Raw genomic sequence first — 22452 nt, 5'->3', positions numbered from 1 at the left:
AAACAATTAAATACTATTTCCGGTTTTACCTTGAAACAAAACTGTCAACTTTTAACATAGTCTTTGCACTGATGGTTATGAATTAACATGTCGCCTTGGTAATCTTGCTGTTAAGCGGTATGTTTTTCAAATCCAGGTAACACCAAACAATTTCACTCCTAGGTGACGTACTTTGACAATATCTGCAAACACTAAAGAAATCATCCCTGAAACTGTGTCAGAGATAGGGAAGATTAAATTATTTTATAGCAAAACCCCGTGTAAAGAATGATATGAAAATTCAAAATAATATATAAATTTAATGAAAACTAATTTATTTAGATAGATATTAGAAAATAATATGATTTTTAATGAAATCTTCTTAAAAATTTGCAGTTTTTTTTTTAAATTTCAATTTGGGAAAACTGGATTTTAATATTGAACCGTGTCACCGATTTTAGCAAATTTGATAGATTTTAACCAGGTTTAGCGGTTTGAAGAACGATTCACGGTCCGACCGGTTCTAACGGTTACCCGTCCGGTTTCCAAAACCTTGATTACAACTAAATATTCAAGACACTTGATCGTTGTAACCAAGCGACTTACTGCATATGTACAATTAACGATGACAACGCATTCTATTTCCAATGTCGATGCCCATAAGGCTTATATGTTAATTACTATAGGAAAGAAATGAGAAACTTAACTAAGTTGACATGGGGAAAGTATACTTGATGTTATGAGAAATGAATAGAAATGACGTTAAAGGTTAATTGTGATACAAGACCAATTAGGTAAACAAATAGAAACTCAAATTATAGTAGAATAATGTCGAAAACAAATTGTAGACTGTCCCCCGCGCAAACAACCTAGTAAAAATAATCTGATATCGTACGCAAACATTAATAGTGAAAGCGGACAACGTACGTGCTGAATATAATTTTTATAGAAGAAAGTTAGTATAAATACATGATATGGTTCAATTATGTTGTTTTAAAGTCTCTAAGAAGTTTGAACTTAAAAATAGCAAGAGATTTTGTTGTCTCTTTGTTAATGATATTTTTTGGTCCTAAGTTGTATTTACAACATAGTCCTCATGTATTTAAGTTCAATATCTTCAGAAAATTTAAAGGGAAATTATTGTTAGGAATTTAAAATAAGATAGAGTGATAAATTAATGGGAAAATTGCTAAAAAAGAACAAGAAAACATCATAGTTGTCCCTATAGTATAAATCCAATTTCAAGTTGTCCATATAGTATAATGTTTTCCATAATACCAAAAGTAACCTCTAATTAATTCCCTTAATTTATTAAACATAATTAATTGTATTAAAAAAAAATATGATAATGTTGGTTTAATAAAGTTGCCGGAAAAAAAAATCAGAACAAAAAGTGTAGAAACATTTGATTTCCCTAACCCTAAAAACTTCTTCTTCTTGGTCTCTCCGCCTCTCTCTTCAACGGCGAAGAACATGGCGATTGTGTCTGCTTCGTTGTGTTCCCTCCGGTGAAATCAACGACGGAAACCACTGAAGCTTCTCTATCATCCTCTCCGTCTCTCCGCATATCCGCTTCTCGCCACCTCTCTCCGCTTCTCGTGACCTCTCCTCTTCTCTCCGCCTCTCTCCGCGTCTCTCCTCCTCTCGCCACCTCGTCGCTTCTCTCCACCTCTCTCCGCCTCTCCGCTTCTCGCGACCTCTCCGCTTCTCTCCGCCTCTCTCCGCGTCGCTTCTCCTCTCGCCACCTCGTCGATTCTCTCCGCCTCTATCCGCGTATCTCCTTCTCTTCCCGCTGCGTCGCTTCGTGACGGTTCTCTCTGCTTCTCTCATTCTCTGAAATCGCGTTAAGCTAAGGTATTACGTCCGATCTTTCTTTATTTCATGTTCCTCGATTCGGTTATTATTTGATGTGTGTATGCGTTTTTGAATTGATTTCGTCTTAGTTTGCTGATTTGATTGCGAGATGGAGATTAACTTGTCTTATTTGATTAATCGATCAAATGTGTTTCTAAATTTGATTAGACAATGGTGTTTTGCTTTTCATTATTATCTTGTGTTTGGCTCAGTTTCACTCTTACGCTTGTTTCAGACGTTTGTTGATATTGCTGTTATGTCTTTTGGTGTTAACAACCATGTCTTTTATTATCTTTTGTAGATATGGAGCTTGAGCTACCCAAACGATTGTATGCAGAGGGTTCAGAACCTCGGGTTAAGAAGATCAACAACAGTTGCCACATGGAACTTATCAGAGATCTTAAGAAAGCTATGTGTGCAGAGTATGATGATGTCAAGCGAGATCCTGTTTTCACACATATCATGGCTATTGCCGAAAATGATTTCAAGTTCTCTGGGAAACTAGTGGATAGCTTCATATGTAGGCAGCTGATTACCTCAAAGCTGCATGAGAAGTGGTTTGTTTTTGCGAGGACGCCTCTCCGGTTTTCGCTTCAGGAGTACCATGCTGTGACAGGCCTCAAGATTACACGGGAAACTAACAGTGACGTAGTGAAATGAAAAAACGACGGGGGTTTTTGGAGTAACCTACTGCACACAGGTGGTAAGATCACCTTGCAGTCGATCAGAAAGGTTCATCTACAAGAAGTTCACACTTGGACGCGGCTTGATAGGATGAGGTTGATCTACTTGTGTGTAATAGTGGGTGTGGTGATGGGGAGAGATGAGAAGGTGTCCATCCCTCATATGTACATCAAGTTGGTGATGGATTTTGACGAATGCTGAGTCCAACATATAGATGATTATATAAAGAAAACATAAATGTACGCATATTAAAAAATTCAAACATATATATATATATCTCCCTATATATTTTTAATTTTTATTATATAAGTTCACCATGTCCTCTGCACAGGTCTTATCCTAGTGATTTATATAAATGGACTCGTTCTATGAATCACATTCTGTGACCGATTAGTTTAATTGTGCGTTTTGTTTATCATTTTTAGAGGGAATATTTTATTTTTGGAATTCTTTTGTGTGATATAAAAGTGTGGATATCAATCTTATAGGTAATAAAAAGTACATACCAGAAGATAACAAATATTACGTGTTTTAAGATGAAAATCATATCCCTAAAAATCTTGAAGTGAATCAGTCTTGCATTCGGAAGTAGAAGCGTTTTGTGCGGGTTAAACTCTTTGTGAATAAATTTGGTATGTAATTCAAAAAGATTGATATGTGTTTCCTATTTTACAATAAGAGAATGTGATTGTTTCCTTCAATACTTGGCGATCGTGTCAATCATGTCATTGAGAATTCAAATCATTTTGAACTAAGTAGGAGTTATTGGTTGTTGTATTTTAATAAATTTGAAAATCCGAACTAAATCTAGTGTTATTGATTCTATGATTTTCAGATCTTTATTAAAATCTTGTGTTATTGGTTTAATGATTCATAAATTCTATATCAAATCAAGTGTTATTCAATCATACGAATTTACTAATATATTTGATTTTATAATGGATTTGAATGGATTTGTTTGGATCTTTTAGTTAAAAACATAAAGACTCAAATCCGAAGAAAAACCTCCGGATTTGCATATTTTACTTGAATTTATAAATACTATATGGATTTCTAAATCAATCAAAATATATAAATCAATAACACGAAAACTTCTAAGACACTTTATTAGTTTCCTAATCTCAGTCTATGAATTAAATTTAATACTCAATCACGTGAATCCTTGCATGACAATACCAAGATCTAAATATTTCTAAATTAGTGAATGTAGTTATATAAATATTGCATTATTGAGTTAATTTAGGACGAGACTAAATTTTTTTCTTTTTTTTTGACATTGATAAAGCAGAAGTAAAAACTATAATGCTCTGTTTTGGCTAGCATAATCAACCAGCCAGTTTGGAGCAGAGCATTCGACGTACGGGAAGTTCAGGACTCGTGATCTTCTGCCTTTGGCAAGGCAGTCTGCACGGACGTTCAAAGATCTCGGAATATGTATGATAGAGATTTCCAGAAATACCGTAGAGAGAGCTTTAATTTCATCAAGTTCAGCTGCTATTGATGGCCAATCTTCATTTTTGTTTATTAGCTTGACGAGTTGTTCGCAATCCAGTTCAAAGCGCACCTCTCTGTTCCCTGTCTTGAGTACCTCCTGCATTGCCCATATAAGACCCTCAGCTACTGCGTGGAGAGGGGATTTCGCGGTTGGTATTCCCTGCGCCCCAAACAAAGATGGGGATCCTGCATTTAACAACACAAAACCCAGACCAGTTCAATCGTTGCTGCTTATCAAGGATGCATCTGATTGGCAGCTCCATTGTAGAGGGGTCGTAGTCGGAGGTATGGGTGCCGTAGTTTGCGGTTGCTCCTGCATAATCACCTCTGTGTCGGGTACTCTTTGTGCTAAAGTCCAGCTCTCCGCTTCCTTCACCGCTAGTTGTATCGTATCCAGTGGCGTTATATCTTTGTTGTTGAAAATTTTCTCGTTTCGTGATTTCCAGAGATACCAAAGAATCCACGGAACTGAGGCCATCACTGCAGCGCTCGTCCCTTGCTCCTTTGTACGTAGGAGAAGGTAGTCAATGTTCGCATATAGTGATGTACACGGGAATCTTCCCAGAGAAGTCGGTACAAGAGATAGGGCCCAGACTTGGAGTGCTGGAGGACATTCAAATAGGGTATGATTTATAGATTCCGTCTCAGCACCACAGCGCATACATGTACTTTCCCAAGCACAGTGTCTCTCTTTAAGTTGCTGTGCCGTAGCCAAGAAGCCAGCCGTAGCTTGCCATAGGAAGTGTTTGAGTTTTCTTGGGGCTTTGATCTTCCAAATTTCTTTCTTAAGTCCTATCGTACTCGGTTCTGAAACCAATGCCCTTTGATCGGCAACTCGAATGTCATGTGCTGTAGAGTAGCCGGAATTTACAGTGTATAGGCCCAATTTGGTGAACTCCCAGCTGTAGCAGTCCCGCCGGCATGTTCTGCTCACTCGAATCGAGCTGATATGAGGGATATCTTCTGCTGCGACCATTTCCTTCAACAAGTCTGGTTTCCATTCGTGTCTCTCGGGATCGATTGGATGGTGGAATCTTAACTCTGCATCCCGCCAAGTCCCCACACAGTTAGGAGGTCTCGCCGGAGTTGTTTGAAGCCAGGGTTCCTCCCACACCTTTGTGTCATGTCCATTCCCTATTCTCTTACGGAGTCCTTGCTTTAGGACCTGTTTCGATGCTACAATGCTCCGCCAGCCGTACGATGGGTTATTTGCTCGTTCTACATTCATAGGTGTTGTATGTCTGTAGTATCTGCCTTTCATGACTCGAGCTAGAAGGGATTGAGGGTACTTGAGAAGTCTCCACATCTGTTTTGCGAGGAGGGCGAGGTTAAAATCATGAAAATCTCGGAATCCCAGACCTCCTTCTTCCTTGGGTACGCAGATCTTATCCCAAGCCACCCAATGGAGGCCCTTGTTATTTATCTTGGTGCTCCACCAGAAGCGTGAGACTACACTAGTAAGCTTTTTTTGTTATTCCTTGTGGCAGGAGATAGCACGACATAACATGGGATGGAACTGCTTGTGCAACCGCCTTGATCTGAATCTCCTTGCCCCCTTTCGATAGAAGCTTTGACAACCATGAGTTCGTGCGATCGTTTAGTCTCTCTTGTACAAAACTAAAGACTTGATTTTTGGAACCACAAATCGTCTCCGGAAGGCCGAGATACATACACATTCCTCCTTCTTGATTTATGTTGAGTGACCTTTTAAGGTCATGTTTTGAGGATGCTACTACCTTAGAACCTAACAGAACTGAAGATTTTGACTTATTCAGTTGTTGTCCTGAGGCATTGTTGTAAACGTCTATGATCCGCATTAGTTCGCTGCATTCTTCTTGAGTCGCCTTACAGAAGAATAAGTTGTCATCTGCGAACAGAAGATGCGAGACTGGTGGGCTTGATCTCGCAATCTTTAGACCGGAGAGATTCTTTTCTCTTTCTGATTGCTTAAGCTGAGAGATAAGCACCTCCGTACAAAGAAAAAATAAAAATGGTGACAATGGGGCACCCTGCCGCAGTCCGCAGGATGGGACAATCTTGCCCTTCGCCTCTCATGATCAGATGTATCCATCTCTCATCAAACCCCATTTTGAGCATCATCGTTTCCAGGAAGCTCCACTCCACCCGATCGTAGGCTTTGCTCATATCAGTTTTTACTGCCACAAATTTACTCTGGCAACTTGGATTTGTGCGGAGGACATGAAACATCTCTTGTGCGATTAGGATGTTATCTCAGATAAGTCTACGAGCTACAAAGGCCGATTGAGTTTCTGAGATTAGCTTCGGAAGAACCTGTTTGAGTCTTGCGGAAAGGACCTTCGATATGATCTTATAGCTCACATTACATAGGCTAATTGGGCGGAACTCTGTCATGGATTTAGGTCTTTCCGTCTTCGGTATCAGGCAGATATTTGTCTAATTTAGTCGCTCGTCCAGCTCCCTTGAGGAAAAGAAGTTTTTCACCATTCGCACAATGTCTGGTCCGATAAGTTTTCAGAAACGCTGGTAGAAGAGACTTGTCGTTCCGTCCGGTCTCGGTGCTTTTTCTGGGTGTATAGCGAACACTGCTTCCTTTATCTCCAACTCCGAAGGTTCTCTTGTCAGCCTCATGTTCATCTCCTGTGTAACCTTCGCGGTAGTAAACCGGAAGGCTTCCTCACAGTCACTCGGCTTTGAGGTAGCAAAAAGATTAGCGAAGTATTCCGAGGCCAGCGCCTCTATACCCTCCTCGGATTCCACCCAATTACCTAACAAATCCATCAGCTTCGTTATACGGTTACGAGCTCTTCGCTGTTTTGTTTTTGCGTGGAAAAACTTTGTGTTTCGGTCTCCTTCCCTTAACCAAATTTTTCTACTTTTCTGTTTCCAGAACAGTTCTTCTTCCTTGTATGCTTCACAAAGCTTCCATTTTAGCTCTAGCTCTTCTTCTGATGAGATACTATCGTCACTTTGAGCTCTGTCTATCTCCAGTTTTAACTTCTCGATCAACTTCTGGTTGTTAGAAGGGTTTCTTTTTTTCCAGCGAGAGATGGCTCTCCTGCATCGACCAATTTTTTCGTGTAGACATAAGGGAACCGAGGGTGCTTCCTGACCCCATCCCTGTTTAACAGTATCATAGAATCCTTCCTTGCCGAACCAACGCTTATCAAATTTGAAGACTTTGCGTCCATTGGATTCTTTTGATTTGATTCTCATTAGAACAGGACGGTGATCGGTACCCCATCTCAAAAGATACTCCACATCTGTATGGGAAAACACTTGGTGTCAATCCTCATTACCAAATGCTCTGTCTAGTCGACATTGAACTCTACCTGACCTCCTTCTTCCTGCCCAAGAAAATATATTCCCAGAATGTGGGAACTCGATCATTCCACAGGCTGAGATCATGTACTTGAAGGGGAGAAATGAGGATTCTGGGCGTTTTATTCCTCCTTTTTTTTCTAAGTTGCTAGTGATTGAAGTCGCCTACCATAAGCCACGCTCCTGATCTTTGTAAGCTGATCCTCATTAGCCGTTCCCAAACTTGTTCGCGGTATTCAACAACCAGATCGCCATACACAAAGGTAATAAACACTTTATGTCCTTCAATCTTTGCTGTAGTATCTATTATTCTTGCATTAGAGAATTCAATCTCCACATCAGCATCATTCATATAAAGCAAAGCAAGTCCACCGCTTAGCCCAACCGGCTCCACGGTGAACAAATTATCATAACCAAACTCAAATTTAAAGTTTAGCAAAAAATTAAAATTGTTTTTTGTTTCAGAAAGGAAAAGAAAACGAGGATGAAAAAAACGGTGCAGCTCTCGAAGGTGTTTCTTAGTCAGGTATGCACCAGCCCCCTGACAGTTCCATGCAATTGCATTAATATATGAGAACTGGGTGGTTTCTGGGACACCACCGAACCTGAAGTAGCCACTGGTTTTCTGCTTTTGATAACAGAAGGATACACCTCATGTCGAGGGACTTTCCGAGTCGCAATCACCTGATCTCGAGGAGGCTTCAGCATTTTACTTTTTGGAGAGAGTCGTCCTCGGTTGGCTAGCTTCTTTGATGCTGCGGCTCCTTTAAGGTCCGGGCTGCGAGCTCCTCTCTTAGTTCCCACTGTTGCGTTCTGAGTTGAAGCTCTTTTCTCAGGGTTTGTCTTTGAAGCGTCTTTAGTTGTGTCCTCGTTAATCCCTGTTTGGGCCTCTTTTCCTGTTAGTTTCCTCACGCGAGATAGAGACTTGGTAGTTTGCGGTTCCAGAGACAGTTGTGAGATAGCTTCAATTCTCTCATCTTCCATATCCTCATCTCTAGGATGTTCTAGCTCTAGGTGTTCATCCAGCAGATCCTCATCATTCACTATATCCTTAGTCATAGCCAAGTCTACCATATTTGCGTATTCCTCGATGCTCTTTTCAAGTTCCATATCCTCTCTTCTCCTTTTTTCCTGTTGCGTCTCTCCCACCTCTTTCTCTACCTCATTCTCCTGCTCATGGCGTGTATCTTGGCTTTCATTTAGTATCGCATTCACCTCTCCAGATAGTGGAGTTGTGTCTAAGCTCTTCTCTTTATCCTGATTACTCGCTTCTTGACCAGTTGAGCTTTTATTTTCCAGTTCATGTCCTCGAGTTTCGGTAGGGGTTCTTCTAGTTGTTTCGTCTCCTTGGATTTTTTCTCCCGAGCTTCGTATGGGATCTTTGGTGACCTCGTTTCTCTTCAGAAGGCCATGGGATACCTCTGTTTCACGAGCTCTGTTTACCGGTCTCCATTCGTAACCTCTTGGAGGTGGAGTTCGGGAGTTTTGGCCTCTGTAATAAGCAGAGATACCTGCCCTTCGTGGGGCATCAGATACAGTTCTTTGAGAATCTGGTGAAGCCCGGTTCCTTGAGCTCGTGTTCCTGGAACGTTCCCAGTGCTTCTCCGTTTGTCTTTCATATCTCATCACTGTTTGCTTCTCATTTCGGTTCTCATACACAAATTTGGGTCTCCCTTCTGATGATGAAGCAGTATCCCTGATCTTTTCTCTAATATATACGCCAGAGTCGCGTTGGTAAGGATGGTATCTCTCCCGACTTCGGGGAACTTCAGAGTGATTACCATTGGCATCATCAAGCCTATTCCAAACATTCTTCGTTATGGAATCTCGCTTCTCTATGAGCTTTTTCCTTAGGTCGTGAGCGTCTCGATAGTCTCTTCTGATCTCTCTCTGGGACTCCACAGGACCTACTTCCTTCATGTGGTACTCTGTTCCTTTGCTTCGCATATGCTGCGGTTCTGTGGTCGATCCCAAGTTTTGACGCTGGGGTTGTGAGAAGGCTTCCCTCGTTGCTCGCTCCTCCATCTCGTGTTGCGCAGTTCTTGGCAAGCGATTCTTTTCTTTTTGTTCTTCATTTAGCTCTGGACATGTTCCTCTTCGTGTGAGATTCACTTGCAGGAGAAGCAATGTCTATAGAGATCTTCATACTGTATTGTCACTTTCACCACGTCCCCATTATCAAATCCAACTTTACACTCAAACTTCAGGGGTATATCTCCATTAATAAAGACTCTCACCTGACTTCCTTCAACATCAGCCTTATCGAAAGCTCCCAGTGCCTTTCCCACGCTCTCAAAGGTCTCCAGCTTCCTATAGTGTATCGGAACACCCACAACGTAAGCCCAAAAGGGTATTGTGTTTGGAAAATCTTCCTTGATTGTTGGGGTCCATCGTTCTAAAGCGAAGCTCCACTTATTGAAGTGGCATGGGCGTTTTAGCAGAACTTTCTCCAGATCTTCATCCTTGTCGAAGTCAAAAAGAAACTTGTTGTTTCCTAGGTTTGTTCCACGAACTCGACCCGCCACATCCCATATCCGTCTTTTGGACATATGTTTGAGCAACGCATCCACACTTCTGCCGTCTGGATGGAACAACCTTCCAATTAGGGTTCGCTTAAACTTTGCAATGAGATCCGAGTTATCAAAAGCGGGTACCCTAATGATCTCTTCCTCATCCTCTTGGGTACGACGTCTTACCATCTTATCGTTTCCTCCTCTTGTATGAGATCCTGACAATCGGTTCATGGTGTTGATGGTGTTGCTCGTTGCGTTGATCAGCCTTGATAGTTACGTAAAGAACACACCACAGGGGTGGAAAGTATCGTATATAATGCGAAAAAACACTGTATGGAATACAGGACTTCGTACGGTAGAGAGGAGTGTTCAATAGTCTCCCTCTCTCCTTCCTTCCGTCGCACACGTATCACAGATCCAGAATCGCCAAAGTCGTCTCCAGAACCCTAGGCGGCGCTGTCGTTATCATCTGATTAAAATTTTAGGAAGAGACTAAATATATAAGTTTTCTATGTATACGAGAATGGTTTTTTCCAGTGTTTTTAAATCCGATTCGGACACTAAACTGGACAACTTTTCGGGTCATCGGGTATTATGGTCAATCGCGGCCAAATCATGAGTTAATAAATAAAAAAATAAATGTTTCAAAAAAACAAAAATGTGATATATAATAATGTATTAGCTATTGAAAAAAAAACAAGTTATGTTTTTTTAAAAATATATAGAAATTCTTCAATTTAATTTGTTTTATTTTTATTTTCATTTCAGTTAAAAATATATAAAAAATTTGACAATTTGACAATATAACAATTTAGGAGTTATGATATATAATAAAAAAAAATATCAAAACTTAAAATCTATAAATATTTAAATGTCTAATGTGAATAACAAATTAAACTTTAAATCCAAAGTAAACCAAATGTAAAATATTTAATTGTAATAAATTATCGATAAAAAATACACTAATACCAAATGACATCAATTTATTTTTGTTCTTAAATCGTTCATTTCATTTTCTTCAAGTGACATAGTAAAATATTTATCAAAAAACTAAAAATCACAAATAAAATCAAAATTAGTAAATGCCATCATAAGTGAAATTTAGGATAAGCAAAAAAAAAAGTTTAAGGGACATAGAATCAATAGCAGATGAAGACGATAATAAAAAAAAACTGAAATCTAACTTCTTATTTAGAAATACAAAACATAATTTAATAATGTAATTAAAAAACTCTAAGAAAAATTAAGTAAACGTTACATATTAGATAAACCATTGGTCCAACCGATTTCGGGGTTTAACGGTTTTTTACTGGGTTTGTCGGATTTTTAAATAATAGTTTTTTAGAAAATCCAAACCGGAACACATATTGGATCACTGAATTTACCGGTTCAACTGTAGATCCCAGTTGGATTTCAAAACATTGGTTTTGTTTTTTGACCACATGTAGGCTTTTAGGATAAACAAGATAGAATGTTACTTTTAATATGTCTAAAATTTTGCTGAGTCTTATAACGTGAAAAAAGCTGGGCTCCTGCTTCAAGAAGAAACAATTTAATCATTTTATGGGCTGTTAAACTTCAACTCAAAACCAATTAATAAACGTTATTCCAGTTGTTGTCATGAATTTACCCAAGCTTATAACAGTTTTATACAGTCTATGTGAATGAACACTTATTCAACAACAAAAATTACACTATTGTTTTGCTGATTTTTAATATTAATCTCACCCCGCGCAAGTGGCGGATCTTAACCTATTCACAATATTATTTATTTAGTTTAACGTTAAAACGCAACAATACTAATATGAATAATCATTCACTATACATACAACTTAATTTGTATCCTTTAACGTTTATGTAAAAGCGGATATCTACAGTTACTGCATATACAAACATATGTTCTCAGGTAAACATGCATCAGATCATTAGGAAACGCCTAATACCTAGATGTTGTATAAACGGCCGTCTGATCCTATTATATTTGTCTAATATTTATGAGCATTAGACATTGTTACACGTCACCATGCATGTTTTTTTGTTGAGAAAAACACATCACCATGTTATACATTAAAAAAGGATACGTAAAAACAAGCACGTATAAAGATTATGGAGTCATGTGACTATGTTGCGTATGCTGTATGCCATGTGGTACCTCTGTATTATATAATTAGTTATGTGAAATCATAACGGTCCAACGTCGCGTTCTGAATTTTAGGGAAGACTTCAACGTCGCTCAAAGAAAGTACCAAATGCAAATCCATTTTAAAGTCACCTGGCTATATACAATAAAAATAATGGAAAAGGCAAAGAACCAAAATTTAGAAAAAAATTTAAACATGACAAGGACTAAATATTGTCATGTAATAAGTAAAAACCCTAACCAGAATCATTTCTATCAATCTACGCACTAGTCTACTAGGCAGTGAGTATCATAGTACGACGGGAAAATCTAAGTGCTCACAGACTCATAGTACGTCGGTACGTTTCTAATAAAAAGTGTGGTAGCTAGCTTTAAAATGATGAGACTTGAGAGTAGAACATGTGGGTACTAGATTTCTTCAACTATATTCTCATAAGAATCATTGTATAGCGTACGAACATTGAAAAAGTATATAGAGATACACATTTTGTTGAAAGAAAATTGACTAATAGAGAGAAACAAATGCATGAATAACAACACGAAACGATATATTTTTCCATGCGGAATTCTGAGTATGAAGGATCGGCACAAAGATGTCTAGTTCAGTTTGATGGATTTTAAAAAATTAAGTTGTGGTTTAGAATTAAATAGTATTGATTGGTTTGGTTGGGTTATGTCCCTAGCAAAAAACATGGAGAATATTTCTCCAGTTGGATGCTAAATTTGTTTGAATTATGCTAACCGGACGTTCAAAGAACACTTAATAGTATATCCAACTAATTGAAGGTTAGTTTTTTTTTTGATAAATAAAGGTTAGTTGGAGCTTAATTATTCTTTTTCATTTATGTTCTTTTCTCGATTTTTAGTTACTCTAATCAAACATCTAATCTATTAAAACTGAAGTATTTTTTGTATTTAATCCTGGGTTTTTCTAAATAATTACGGTCAAATGCCACTAGAATTTAAACACGGTCGTTTAATACCATTACGTAGAATATACTAGGGGTGGGCGTTCGGATACTCGTTCGGGTTCGGATCAGATATTTTGGATTTTTGGGTATTTCGGTATAGAGGTGTAGAACCCGTTCGGGTATTTCTGAACTTCGGGTCGGGTTCGGGTATTTTAGTTCGGATTCGGTTATTTCGGATTGGATTCTGATACTTAGATTTTGAAAAAAAATATTAAAATTTTCATTTCTCAAATTTCTTGTATTTAAAAATATAACTTTCACTTAACTATTTTTTTATTTTTAATAGATTGGATGGTTAATAGATTTGGACATAACATTTTGAAACTAAAAAGACATTAATTTTGTTATTGTTTTTAAATTTTGGATGTAACTTTTTGTTAATTTTTGAAATAAAAAGTTTGACATACATTTTAAATGAGTAGCAAATTATTTTCTCCGTAATTGTATGTATATCATATGAACTTAAAGTATGTGTAGTATCAATATAAATATTTATACAAAATGAGAGCTGTAAACTAGAAATATAAGGTTAATTATACATATATTCGGTTATCTTCGGATATCTATTCGGCTTCGGATATTACCCATTTGGGTTCAGATATTCAATCTCTCCTAATTCAATATCCATTCGGATATTTTGCTACTTCGGTTCGGATTTCGGTTCGGGTTTTTCGGATCGGGTTCGGATGCGGCTTCGGATGTCGGGTAAAGTGCCCACCCCTAGAATATACCAAAGATGTTTTGTTCTTATCGTATTACACTAAAAGAGAATGTACGCAAAAATCTGGGATTTTTCAAGTATATTCTCAATCTTGCACCTTTTTTTATTTACAATTAATGAATACAAAGATTTACAATGCGATTGAAAAATATATGAGTTATTCTTGGGTTCATCCCCTAGGGTGAACCTTTACGTTCACCAACCAATAGAAAATTGTCATTTTAAATCTAGTATTAATTAAATGATACTAATTAATTAAATGAATTTTTTAACTCTAAATCTAGTATTAATTAAATGATACTAGATTTAGAAAGTTGTTATTTTAGATCTAGTATCTTTTAATTAAAGAAACCAAATAACTTGGCAAATTATATTATTTTTTCAAAATAAAATTTAAAAATATATAAAAATAATATATAAAAAACGAATTCAAAAAAAAAAAATGTTGTCAACAAAACACTAAACCCCAAACTCTAATACTAAACCCTAAACTCAAATCCTAAACCCTAAATCCTTGAGTAAATCCTAAATCTTTGGGTAAACCCCTAAACCCTTGGAAAAACACTAAACATGTTGTCAACAAAACACTAAACCCTAAACTCTAATCCTAAACCCTAAACCCTTGGGAAAACCTTAAACCTTTGGGTAAACCATAAACCCTTGGGTAAACCCTAAACCCTTAGGTAAACCCTAAACCCTTGGAAAAACACTAAACATTTGGATAAATTCTAAATTATAAATCTTAAACACTAAACTCTAAATCTTAAAAATAAATATTTTTTTTAAATAATCTTTTTTAGAACTATTGTTATTTTTATTTATTTAATTTTTTATTTTTTATTTTAAAAGCATAATATAATTTGACAAGTTATTTTGTTTCCTTAATTAAAAGATACTAGATCTAAAATGACAACGCCCAAGAAAAAGTCAAAATATATTACCTATACTCACGCATTGGTTATATATATATCAAATCCAATCCTTTTGCCTGGAAAAGCAATGTTTCTTTCAAACATATTATCCTATAGATTCAACCTTGAGTTTGAGATGTCTCTAATTCTATCGGTTGCTTACTCCCTCTCTCAAGCGAGTGTAAGTCCTTGCTCAGTCAAAAGATGAGCTATCGAGCTTAGGTTATCCTTGGGTGAGATTTATGCTTCTCAAATTTATGTCGGTCATCATTAGCAAGGAGATATAGTCTGGTACAACTTGGAACAAAGGAAATCCTGGAGATTTTCATGAAAAGATTACAGCTACAACATACTCCGCCGGAGAAGAAGACCTAGCTAGAAGATTTGATCGGAGATGGCGAGGAAGTGTTGTAGTGAGGACTTCCATATTTTTCTTTACTGACCACAAAATGGTTACACATGGATTGCACTTTCTTTTGATAGCACTTTATTTTGATCCTTATCTTAAGTGTGTATGTGGTTTACTTTAACCAAATTGCACCAGAACCAATTTCAAAACTTTAATGAAAAGTTTGTTGACAAAAAAAATCATTTCAAGTCAGTTAATTACTATTAAAATTATTTAAGAAAAAAAAACATTTCTACTTTTGATTTCTGAATAATGGCAATGATCTTCACCATGTATTGTCATGAAATCAAATAAAATTAAACCAGAAAGGTTAGTCAAACGAGATCTTGAAATGCTAAAAATATTCAAATTTCATGTAAAGGATATTCATAAGAAGTTCAAAACATAATCTAAAAATACAAAAGACGTTTAGAACTTCATGTTACAAAAATCCACTTCACAAATTCAAAGTGATGTGGGTATTTTGAAAACTAAATAACAGAATACACTAATACTAACGTTTATGTTTTAGTTATTCAGTTTTAGATAAAATTTGAAGGATATACACATTCAGAAATATGAAACCCGATCAATATTTTTCTTATACTAACAAGCAATTAGTACATGAATATACAACAAATGTTTGTATTTGATCTAAATCACAGATTTACATTAATCATCATCAACACCGGCACGGGTCAAACTCTAGTTACTCCTTAATTCACAAACTGAGCTTTAATTACATTGCTATTGTATTTGAGAGGAAGATACAACATTATTTAGTATATATATGTACCTCCAATCAAACAACTGATAAAAGGGAGATATGCTTTTAGGAGAGGGTGACTACGTCAGTCAATTAAATCATCCAATCATAAAGCTTTTAAATCGCCACGTCATTTTCGCTTATGTCGAGTGAAGCCCGAAACTGGCCCAATACAAGCCGAGTCTAGCCTAAGCCCTAATTTGTATGAAGCGTAGAGAGTTCATCTTCCGACTCTTCCACTTCGTCTTCGCCTGATTTCTCTGTAACTATGTTACGGCTTGCTCCTCTCTTCTTTATTGTTTCGTTCTGCCTCTCTCTTCAAACAACACCCGACTCTTCCACTTCGTCTCCACCGTCTCGGTTGATCTGTAATCTTTGTCTTCACCTGAATACTTTGAAATCTCTTCCGTGGATATGATGGTATATCATTATTTGGAGATTCGATTTTTAAATATTACAAATGTTTGTAGGTTGTTCCACGAATCTCCTTCGTAGACTTTGTTTCTGATTCATCTGTTGTAGTGATTATTTAAGAGTTTTAGGTTGGGAACGAAGAGCTTCCTCATATGTACACGAAGAGACTTGGCGACCCAAAGAGACTTGGCGACACTGGTTATCTCAGTTACAAGTTTGGCCGTACCAACAATCTTAGTGATGGTACGTATTTCTTTGAATTTTTGTGAAGCTTCTAGGCTTCATATTCTTACTCGCTTCATTCTTTAATCAAAAGATGGACTAATGTGTGTTTCTTCTCTCATATGATTGGTATTTAGGTTTGCTTACGGCTCTTCCTAAGGACTACTTTAGAGCTGTGAACTCGAGAGGTGTGCTTTTCAACGATTGTAGTGACTGAGTCCTGCAGTTGCTACATGTTGAATCAGATCCTCCTTACTCTCAGTATGATATGCCCATCAATAAGTTTTGATCGCCGACACTTATTTGATATTTCCTCATGATTCTACACTGTCTATAGTAAGATTGTAGCAGCTTTAATATTTCAGTCTTAAATCTTTGTTGTACCAATCCTTCACTCATTGTTGATGATTTGCGTCTGTTGAACAAGATTTTTTTTTGGTTTAGACAGGTTTATAAGATTATTCAGTACGTTTTAATCTTATCCGAAGGAAGTCTATCTCACTCTAATGCCTATTCTACTTTGCGGGTAGTTACCAAGTCTGGAATTTTTTTGCATTTTCATGTGTTACATGTAAAGAACAAAAAATATATATTTTTCTCTTAGCAGCTGTGTTTGTGTCTTTGTGGCAAAGATTGGAGCAGAAGTAACCGATGACATGTCTACAATTTTCTCAGGTCACAGGGCTTTGTGTTGTCTAACGTAACTGCTCATCGGTACACCAATTCTGATGTTCATAAGGTCACTGTCTTTCTTTTGCAGAATACTTTTGGGTATGCTGTAGATTTTTGTGTTGTTTTGAATTGGTGATCAAGATTATTAAATTATTATCATTTTGGCTTATCGGTGGGAAGCAACATGTATCAGGGTGAGGCCTCAAGTTTCTCTTTTGAAAAAAAAAATAAAAAAAATATATATGTTGCCTCAGAACTCTGTGTAGATGATTTCATATAACATTTTTATTTTCTTCCTCCATTAACATCTGGGCATATTGATTTGCAGTATCAACTGAAAAGAGCATTTTGGTTAGATTTCAGCTTCATCTCAGCGATAGTTATAAAACAACCCTTAACACAACTGAACCACCCCTCTTCTCAACCAAAATTGGCTCCATGACCTACAACCGCTTCTCCCAAGCCACTTCACTCTCCACGGCCACGTTATGGTCTGAGGCTTACTCTGCCTCCATAAATTTGAAAGAAAAATGAAGAATGTGAGCACTTGGTTAGCCTGGTGAAACCTAATATGGTAAGGTTAAAGGTGCTTCATACAATAACCAGAAGGGCAAAAGAAAGAAGGTTTTGTACTCAGCTTTCCTGTTCTGTTCAAATTTTAATTAGGAAAATTTTGAGATTTAAAAATCCTCTAATGTGCAGGGTACAAAACGTTTTATTGGAAGAGGACATGAGAGAATCGTCGAAGACATTTAAAACAGGATTCACTTACATTCTTATAGATACGCGGGCTTGTATTTTCAGCTGCATGTCTAAAACGTAAAAAAAAATCAGGTTCCTATTTTTGGATAGATCTAAAAAGAGCTGAGAAACCCAACGAAGTATTGTGATGGACTGATGGGGCATTGGTCATAATGTATTTCTGGTGGATCATGGTGTACTCGAAGTGTCACATCTCCACTTCTTTCATAATAGATAGCTGCTATCAAGTTTGCACTTCCATTCAGATCAAAAGTTGAAACAACTCTCTCTCAGATGGACAAATATGGCGTGGTCTTTGTTGTAAGGTGATAGCAGATTTATTTTAATTGTATAATATTTCTAAGTAGAATTGAGCAGTGTGGATTGTGTATAGTTTCTGAGCATTTAATCTATGTGCAGCTTGGGAATGGTACACATTGATTTGGAGCAAACGCATGGCTCCATCCTACTGCCATGCAGTCAGCAGCAGCGTTTCTGCATCTCCCTGTCGAGGATGAGATATGGGGAAGGAATGGTGGTGGTCAAAGAAGTGATGGAAGCTGTGATTTGGTTCCGTGGGCTAACAAATTTGTCACTATCGCATCTATGCACTGCAAGCTCCTTATGTGAGAAGACTAGAAGTGACGCAGCTTCTTATATGAGAAGCCTACCAATGTAAGTGTTATTGACTGAGCTCACTTTCGTATCAACATGGTAGCGGTTTTAATCATCTAACTATATCATACTTAGTGGCAGCCAAAACCAACATGGAGGTGTTGTGAGAGGTGGTTACTTAAGGCAGAGGCTAAGCTGGTGGTGGCTAAGGGAATAAAGGTGGTCCAACTAGAGATTGTGGTGCCTAAAATTGGGATTGAAAAATGGAATAAAAAGCTCTGACATGGTATTAGGAAGATCGTGTAGATAACAATAGCTGAAGGTTTCTATAGTTGTGGATCATCAGGTAAACACACTCCTATCTCTCTAGGAGCACCCGGAGCTAAAGCCTTTGTTGCTCAGACTTGTGCAGTGATCTTTTTCGTAATTCAGTGGCTTATTGGCTACATGACAGTTGTTTCTACGTAGAGTTTAGAGTCTGCAACGAGTGTACGATAGCTGAAGACGGACCGGTTGTTTTCATATGCAAGGAAGATGGGAATGTTTCAATCTCCATCAGTAGCGTAACTCTCTTCACATTCAAGATGGTGTGATTACAGTTCTCTGTTATCTCGATTCTGGCCGAGTTGTTAGTTGTTTATCTAATGAATAAGCAAACCAAAAACAAGTGAAATACATGTTCCAAAAATGATTTACAAACAATGTTCTTTCTATTATTTACTGACACCAGAATATGGTTTTTAAAAAGTGATATAAGATATGTATCATTATGTTTGTGGAAATATATTTTGTTTTGATATAAATTTGGCTGACTGAATAAAATTTTATGAATCACATTACTTTTAAAATTGGTATTTATACAAAATTTAATTTCCAATTTCATAAATCAGACGAAAAATTATTATGCAACTTTAAGTAAATATAAGAACCAATTCCACATTTCATAGGAAAAATGGTTGTCAATAAAAAAAATACTTTTTCAAATCCATCTAACCTTTCTAAATTAATATGTATACATTTTCATGTCATTTGTATTTAACATATAAGTTCACATCACCTACCTTTCTGGTAACAATATCCCCAATTTACTCAAACAAAAAAGGTTAATTAATCATGTAAGCCAAAGCATATGTAGTTTTAAAAATACGCATGATGCAAAGAATTATTAATCAGAATCCAGAAGCTACAAAAAAGTTCATAGTTGATCTGCTTTAAAACATATACAAGCAAAACATAACTCTTACATCTCTAACATATGTTCCATCGTATATAAAATTATATTATATGTCAACCACTGTAAAGTTTTCACTATGGGAACCAATCATCATCTATGTTCAAAGAGCTGTTTTAAAACATAAATAATTGGAAATATAAATTTATCGTGATGAAAAATATTATTCATTGAATATATAAAGATGAAAAAATATAATACATATGATTAAAACTTTTTATGTACAAAGACGATGATGTTCGCTTTACCATTGATAATACAGTTTTACTTTGTCACCATAATAATTAAAAACCATCAAAGACTTACGAAGCAGGATAAGAGTCAAGTTTAATGCATGAGTTTGAGCAAAATAACACAAATACAATTCACAGCATGACTTTTAAGAAAACCTAACTTAAAGCAACATTTTAACGTCTTCCAAACTGTCTATGTATTCTAAACTCAGTTTTGGTATTTTGGAAAACTAGAAAACTCAGTGCATGTCATCCTCCTTCTTAATATATTTGTTAGACGATAAAGTGTTTGTAAAATTTAAAGATAAATTATCCGGACATAGCGCGGAAAAGGAACTAGTTTTAATAAGAATCTTAGCAGTGTTTTCATGAGAGTAAAAAAGAAATTGATAATATAGAACTTGATGATGTAAAAACCATATCATTTGATTACCACGGTAAAAGAACTTGATAATATAATAACTCAATCGAATGATTTACAAATCTATATCTAAAATTAACCAACAAGATACCTCACATGTACCTTAAGTTTAATCACTACAGAACAACAGCTAACTTGCCTGAAGCATCATTATCCAGGAGAAAGCTTCCGCATCAGAGTAACGCCAGCTTACCGGTTATGGAATCAACCAACTGTTTTGGTCCTGCACAGAAAAAAGGTAACAAACATGTTGAGAAGCAACGTTTTTCATTCAACACCTGTATTTGTTCTGCTTCAGCTAGAATAGAAACATAAGTTTTCTTAAAAAGAAACTATTGTCCCTACCGGGTCCAACTGCAAGAACCGTTCTTGATCCAGCTGCAACCTGTGAAAGCAAGAGTTTAGTTTATCCTCACGTTTTGATAAGTAGGAAGGTTGTTTCTGTGTTCTGTCTGTTTGACTAGTAGAAGCATGTCAAATTTCATATTGCCTAGGAGATACGGTTTATCAAGATGTAATCAAAGTAGGAGAAAGTATTAAAACTAAGAATCTTATAGTTAGTAGTTACCTCTGTTCTTCCCGCATCAGCCACAACAAAAGTGGGGAGGCCAACGCTCTCAGCCGCTTCTGCGATCTTATTCCTGATATCAGAGAGAAAAATATTTATTGAAACACAACTCATTGACATAAGAAGTAAAGTTACAATGTGTGGTTGATGTGTCATTTTGTCAAAGCTTACATTTCTTGCTGGTTTTTGCAAGTGACGGCTATCTTTGGTTGCCCACATTCCTCCCATTGCCTCAGACGGTATCGGTCGCTGAAAGAATCATGAATAAAGACATAAGATTTAGAATGATAAATTATTGACCAAGCGAACCACTCACTACAGACGAGAGATCACCTTTTCATTAACTCTGCATACATGCCGGTAGCAGCATCTGAAAATATTAGAAAGAAAGTCACTTCACGTTTGGGACTAACACCAAAGACATCAGTTTTCAAACTTCAAACACATCTCAAAGGACACTTACGTGCACACTGTGACGCAATTTTGCCAGTTCTCATCTTTAAGTCTTGCCTAACTACTAAAACCTGTGAGCACAAGAAGCTCAAATCAGTTACACACATGTTAGTATCCTATATTCTAATGTGATAATCCTTTCAATTGATTTATGCATGTCCTTTTCATGAAACCCATATGTATGTCTTATGATGGCGGATTATGTATATAAATATTTGAAGGATAAAAAAATAATATACAAACCATTTTAAGCTCTTTCTCACTGCCATTGCTTGGTAGGGAACTCTGGTTCTGGGTCTTACTTGACAAAAGTCTGCTCTTTTTCACAGGTAACTTAACTTGCTGTGACAAATCCAACAACATACCAATGATGAAACCTATCACAACCCCTGGTATCAGATTCTCTGCCTTAAAACTCCCAGATATCGACTTCCTCTCCTGTTTCTGATCACATTCACCAAAAAAAAAAAAAAGAATCCACAAAATTTCAAAACCGCACGAATATTTTACAAGATATGATCGAATCAACTGATAGATAAAGCTATATTGTTGCAATCCCAAAACACGAGAAGTTCTAGTTGGTGGTGGAGGAGACAAGCAAACATTCAAATTTACACCACAAATCTCTAGGCTTTATCTGACAATCAACCACGGACATACACATATATACATACAATACAAGACCTATAATAAGTACTTGTGTAATATGAAGCCAAATTCCTCAGAAAGAATCAGACTTTTTACTCCTTGAGCATTAACTGGTTACGGTTTCTCTTACAAAACATCTTTGGAGTCGGTCAACAATCTTAGTCTTGTCTGGTCTCTTTTATAAATCCATATTTGCTTCTAAAGATATTCTCGCAAACCAAAGCTAAGAACAAGAAGAAGACAGAAATTAAATACCTTAGCTTGAGGCTGCGAAGAGTTTCCAGAAGAAGGCCACATGGCGATTTCTCCTCTGCGACAGAGTTACAAAGCTAAGAAGATCGGATGCTGTGACCATGAAGGAGAGAACAAGAGAGATAAGAGAAGCTTTCGTAACAAGAAAACGGCAAGCTATCCTTATTCATAAACCAAAAAACGACGCGTTGTTATCATTTAAGATTAAAATTCAGCTAACATAATGGTCTAATTTGGAAAACTTTCAAAGTTAATAGCTAC

The 22452-nt window shown here is 36.7% G+C and overlaps 3 protein-coding genes and 1 long non-coding RNA gene across 4 annotated transcripts; 1 reads left to right on the top strand and 3 right to left on the bottom strand.

Annotated features, from left to right (window-relative positions):
- Window positions 1–1437: 1437 nt before the first annotated feature.
- LOC106374153 (octapeptide-repeat protein T2-like) lies at window positions 1438–1809 on the bottom strand. Its single transcript, XM_013814244.2, has one exon. The coding sequence runs from the start codon at window positions 1807–1809 to the stop codon at window positions 1438–1440; it is 372 nt and encodes a 123-aa protein (XP_013669698.2).
- Window positions 1810–9419: 7610 nt separating this feature from the next.
- LOC106374151 lies at window positions 9420–10010 on the bottom strand. The gene has a single exon (XM_013814243.1). The coding sequence runs from the start codon at window positions 10008–10010 to the stop codon at window positions 9420–9422; it is 591 nt and encodes a 196-aa protein (XP_013669697.1).
- Window positions 10011–14508: 4498 nt separating this feature from the next.
- On the top strand, window positions 14509–19216 carry LOC125580566. The gene is made up of 2 exons (XR_007318292.1): window positions 14509–18731; window positions 18854–19216. It is a non-coding gene; the product is annotated as an uncharacterized LOC125580566 (long non-coding RNA).
- Window positions 19217–20254: 1038 nt separating this feature from the next.
- Window positions 20255–22386, bottom strand: LOC106375112 (peptidyl-tRNA hydrolase 2, mitochondrial). Its single transcript, XM_013815007.3, has 8 exons — window positions 22195–22386; window positions 21535–21735; window positions 21302–21362; window positions 21172–21208; window positions 21010–21087; window positions 20839–20911; window positions 20616–20655; window positions 20255–20493 (listed from the first exon to the last, which is right to left on the bottom strand). Exons 1-8 carry the CDS (start codon window positions 22234–22236, stop codon window positions 20444–20446), a joined length of 582 nt encoding a protein of 193 aa, XP_013670461.1. The 5' UTR covers window positions 22237–22386; the 3' UTR covers window positions 20255–20443.
- Window positions 22387–22452: the final 66 nt, after the last annotated feature.

This window comes from Brassica napus, chromosome C1 (assembly GCF_020379485.1).
Source record: "Brassica napus cultivar Da-Ae chromosome C1, Da-Ae, whole genome shotgun sequence".
NCBI classification, from domain to species: domain Eukaryota; kingdom Viridiplantae; phylum Streptophyta; class Magnoliopsida; order Brassicales; family Brassicaceae; genus Brassica; species Brassica napus.
Note: the sequence above shows the minus strand (reverse complement) of the source record. Positions and strands in the feature narration are given on the sequence as shown.

Excerpts from the sequence above, each read along its gene's own strand:
- LOC106374153 (XM_013814244.2), bottom strand. The coding sequence starts at position 1,809 with ATGAGAGAAGCAGAGAGAACCGTCACGAAGCGACGCAGCGGGAAGAGA.
- LOC106374151 (XM_013814243.1), bottom strand. The coding sequence starts at position 10,010 with ATGGTAAGACGTCGTACCCAAGAGGATGAGGAAGAGATCATTAGGGTA.
- LOC106375112 (XM_013815007.3), bottom strand. The coding sequence starts at position 22,236 with ATGTGGCCTTCTTCTGGAAACTCTTCGCAGCCTCAAGCTAAG. Across the intron at positions 21,088-21,171 it reads TATGCAGAGTTAATGAAAAG|CGACCGATACCGTCTGAGGC; the intron begins GTGATCTCTCGT and ends TGATTCTTTCAG. Across the intron at positions 20,912-21,009 it reads TGCAAAAACCAGCAAGAAAT|GAATAAGATCGCAGAAGCGG; the intron begins GTAAGCTTTGAC and ends CTCTGATATCAG.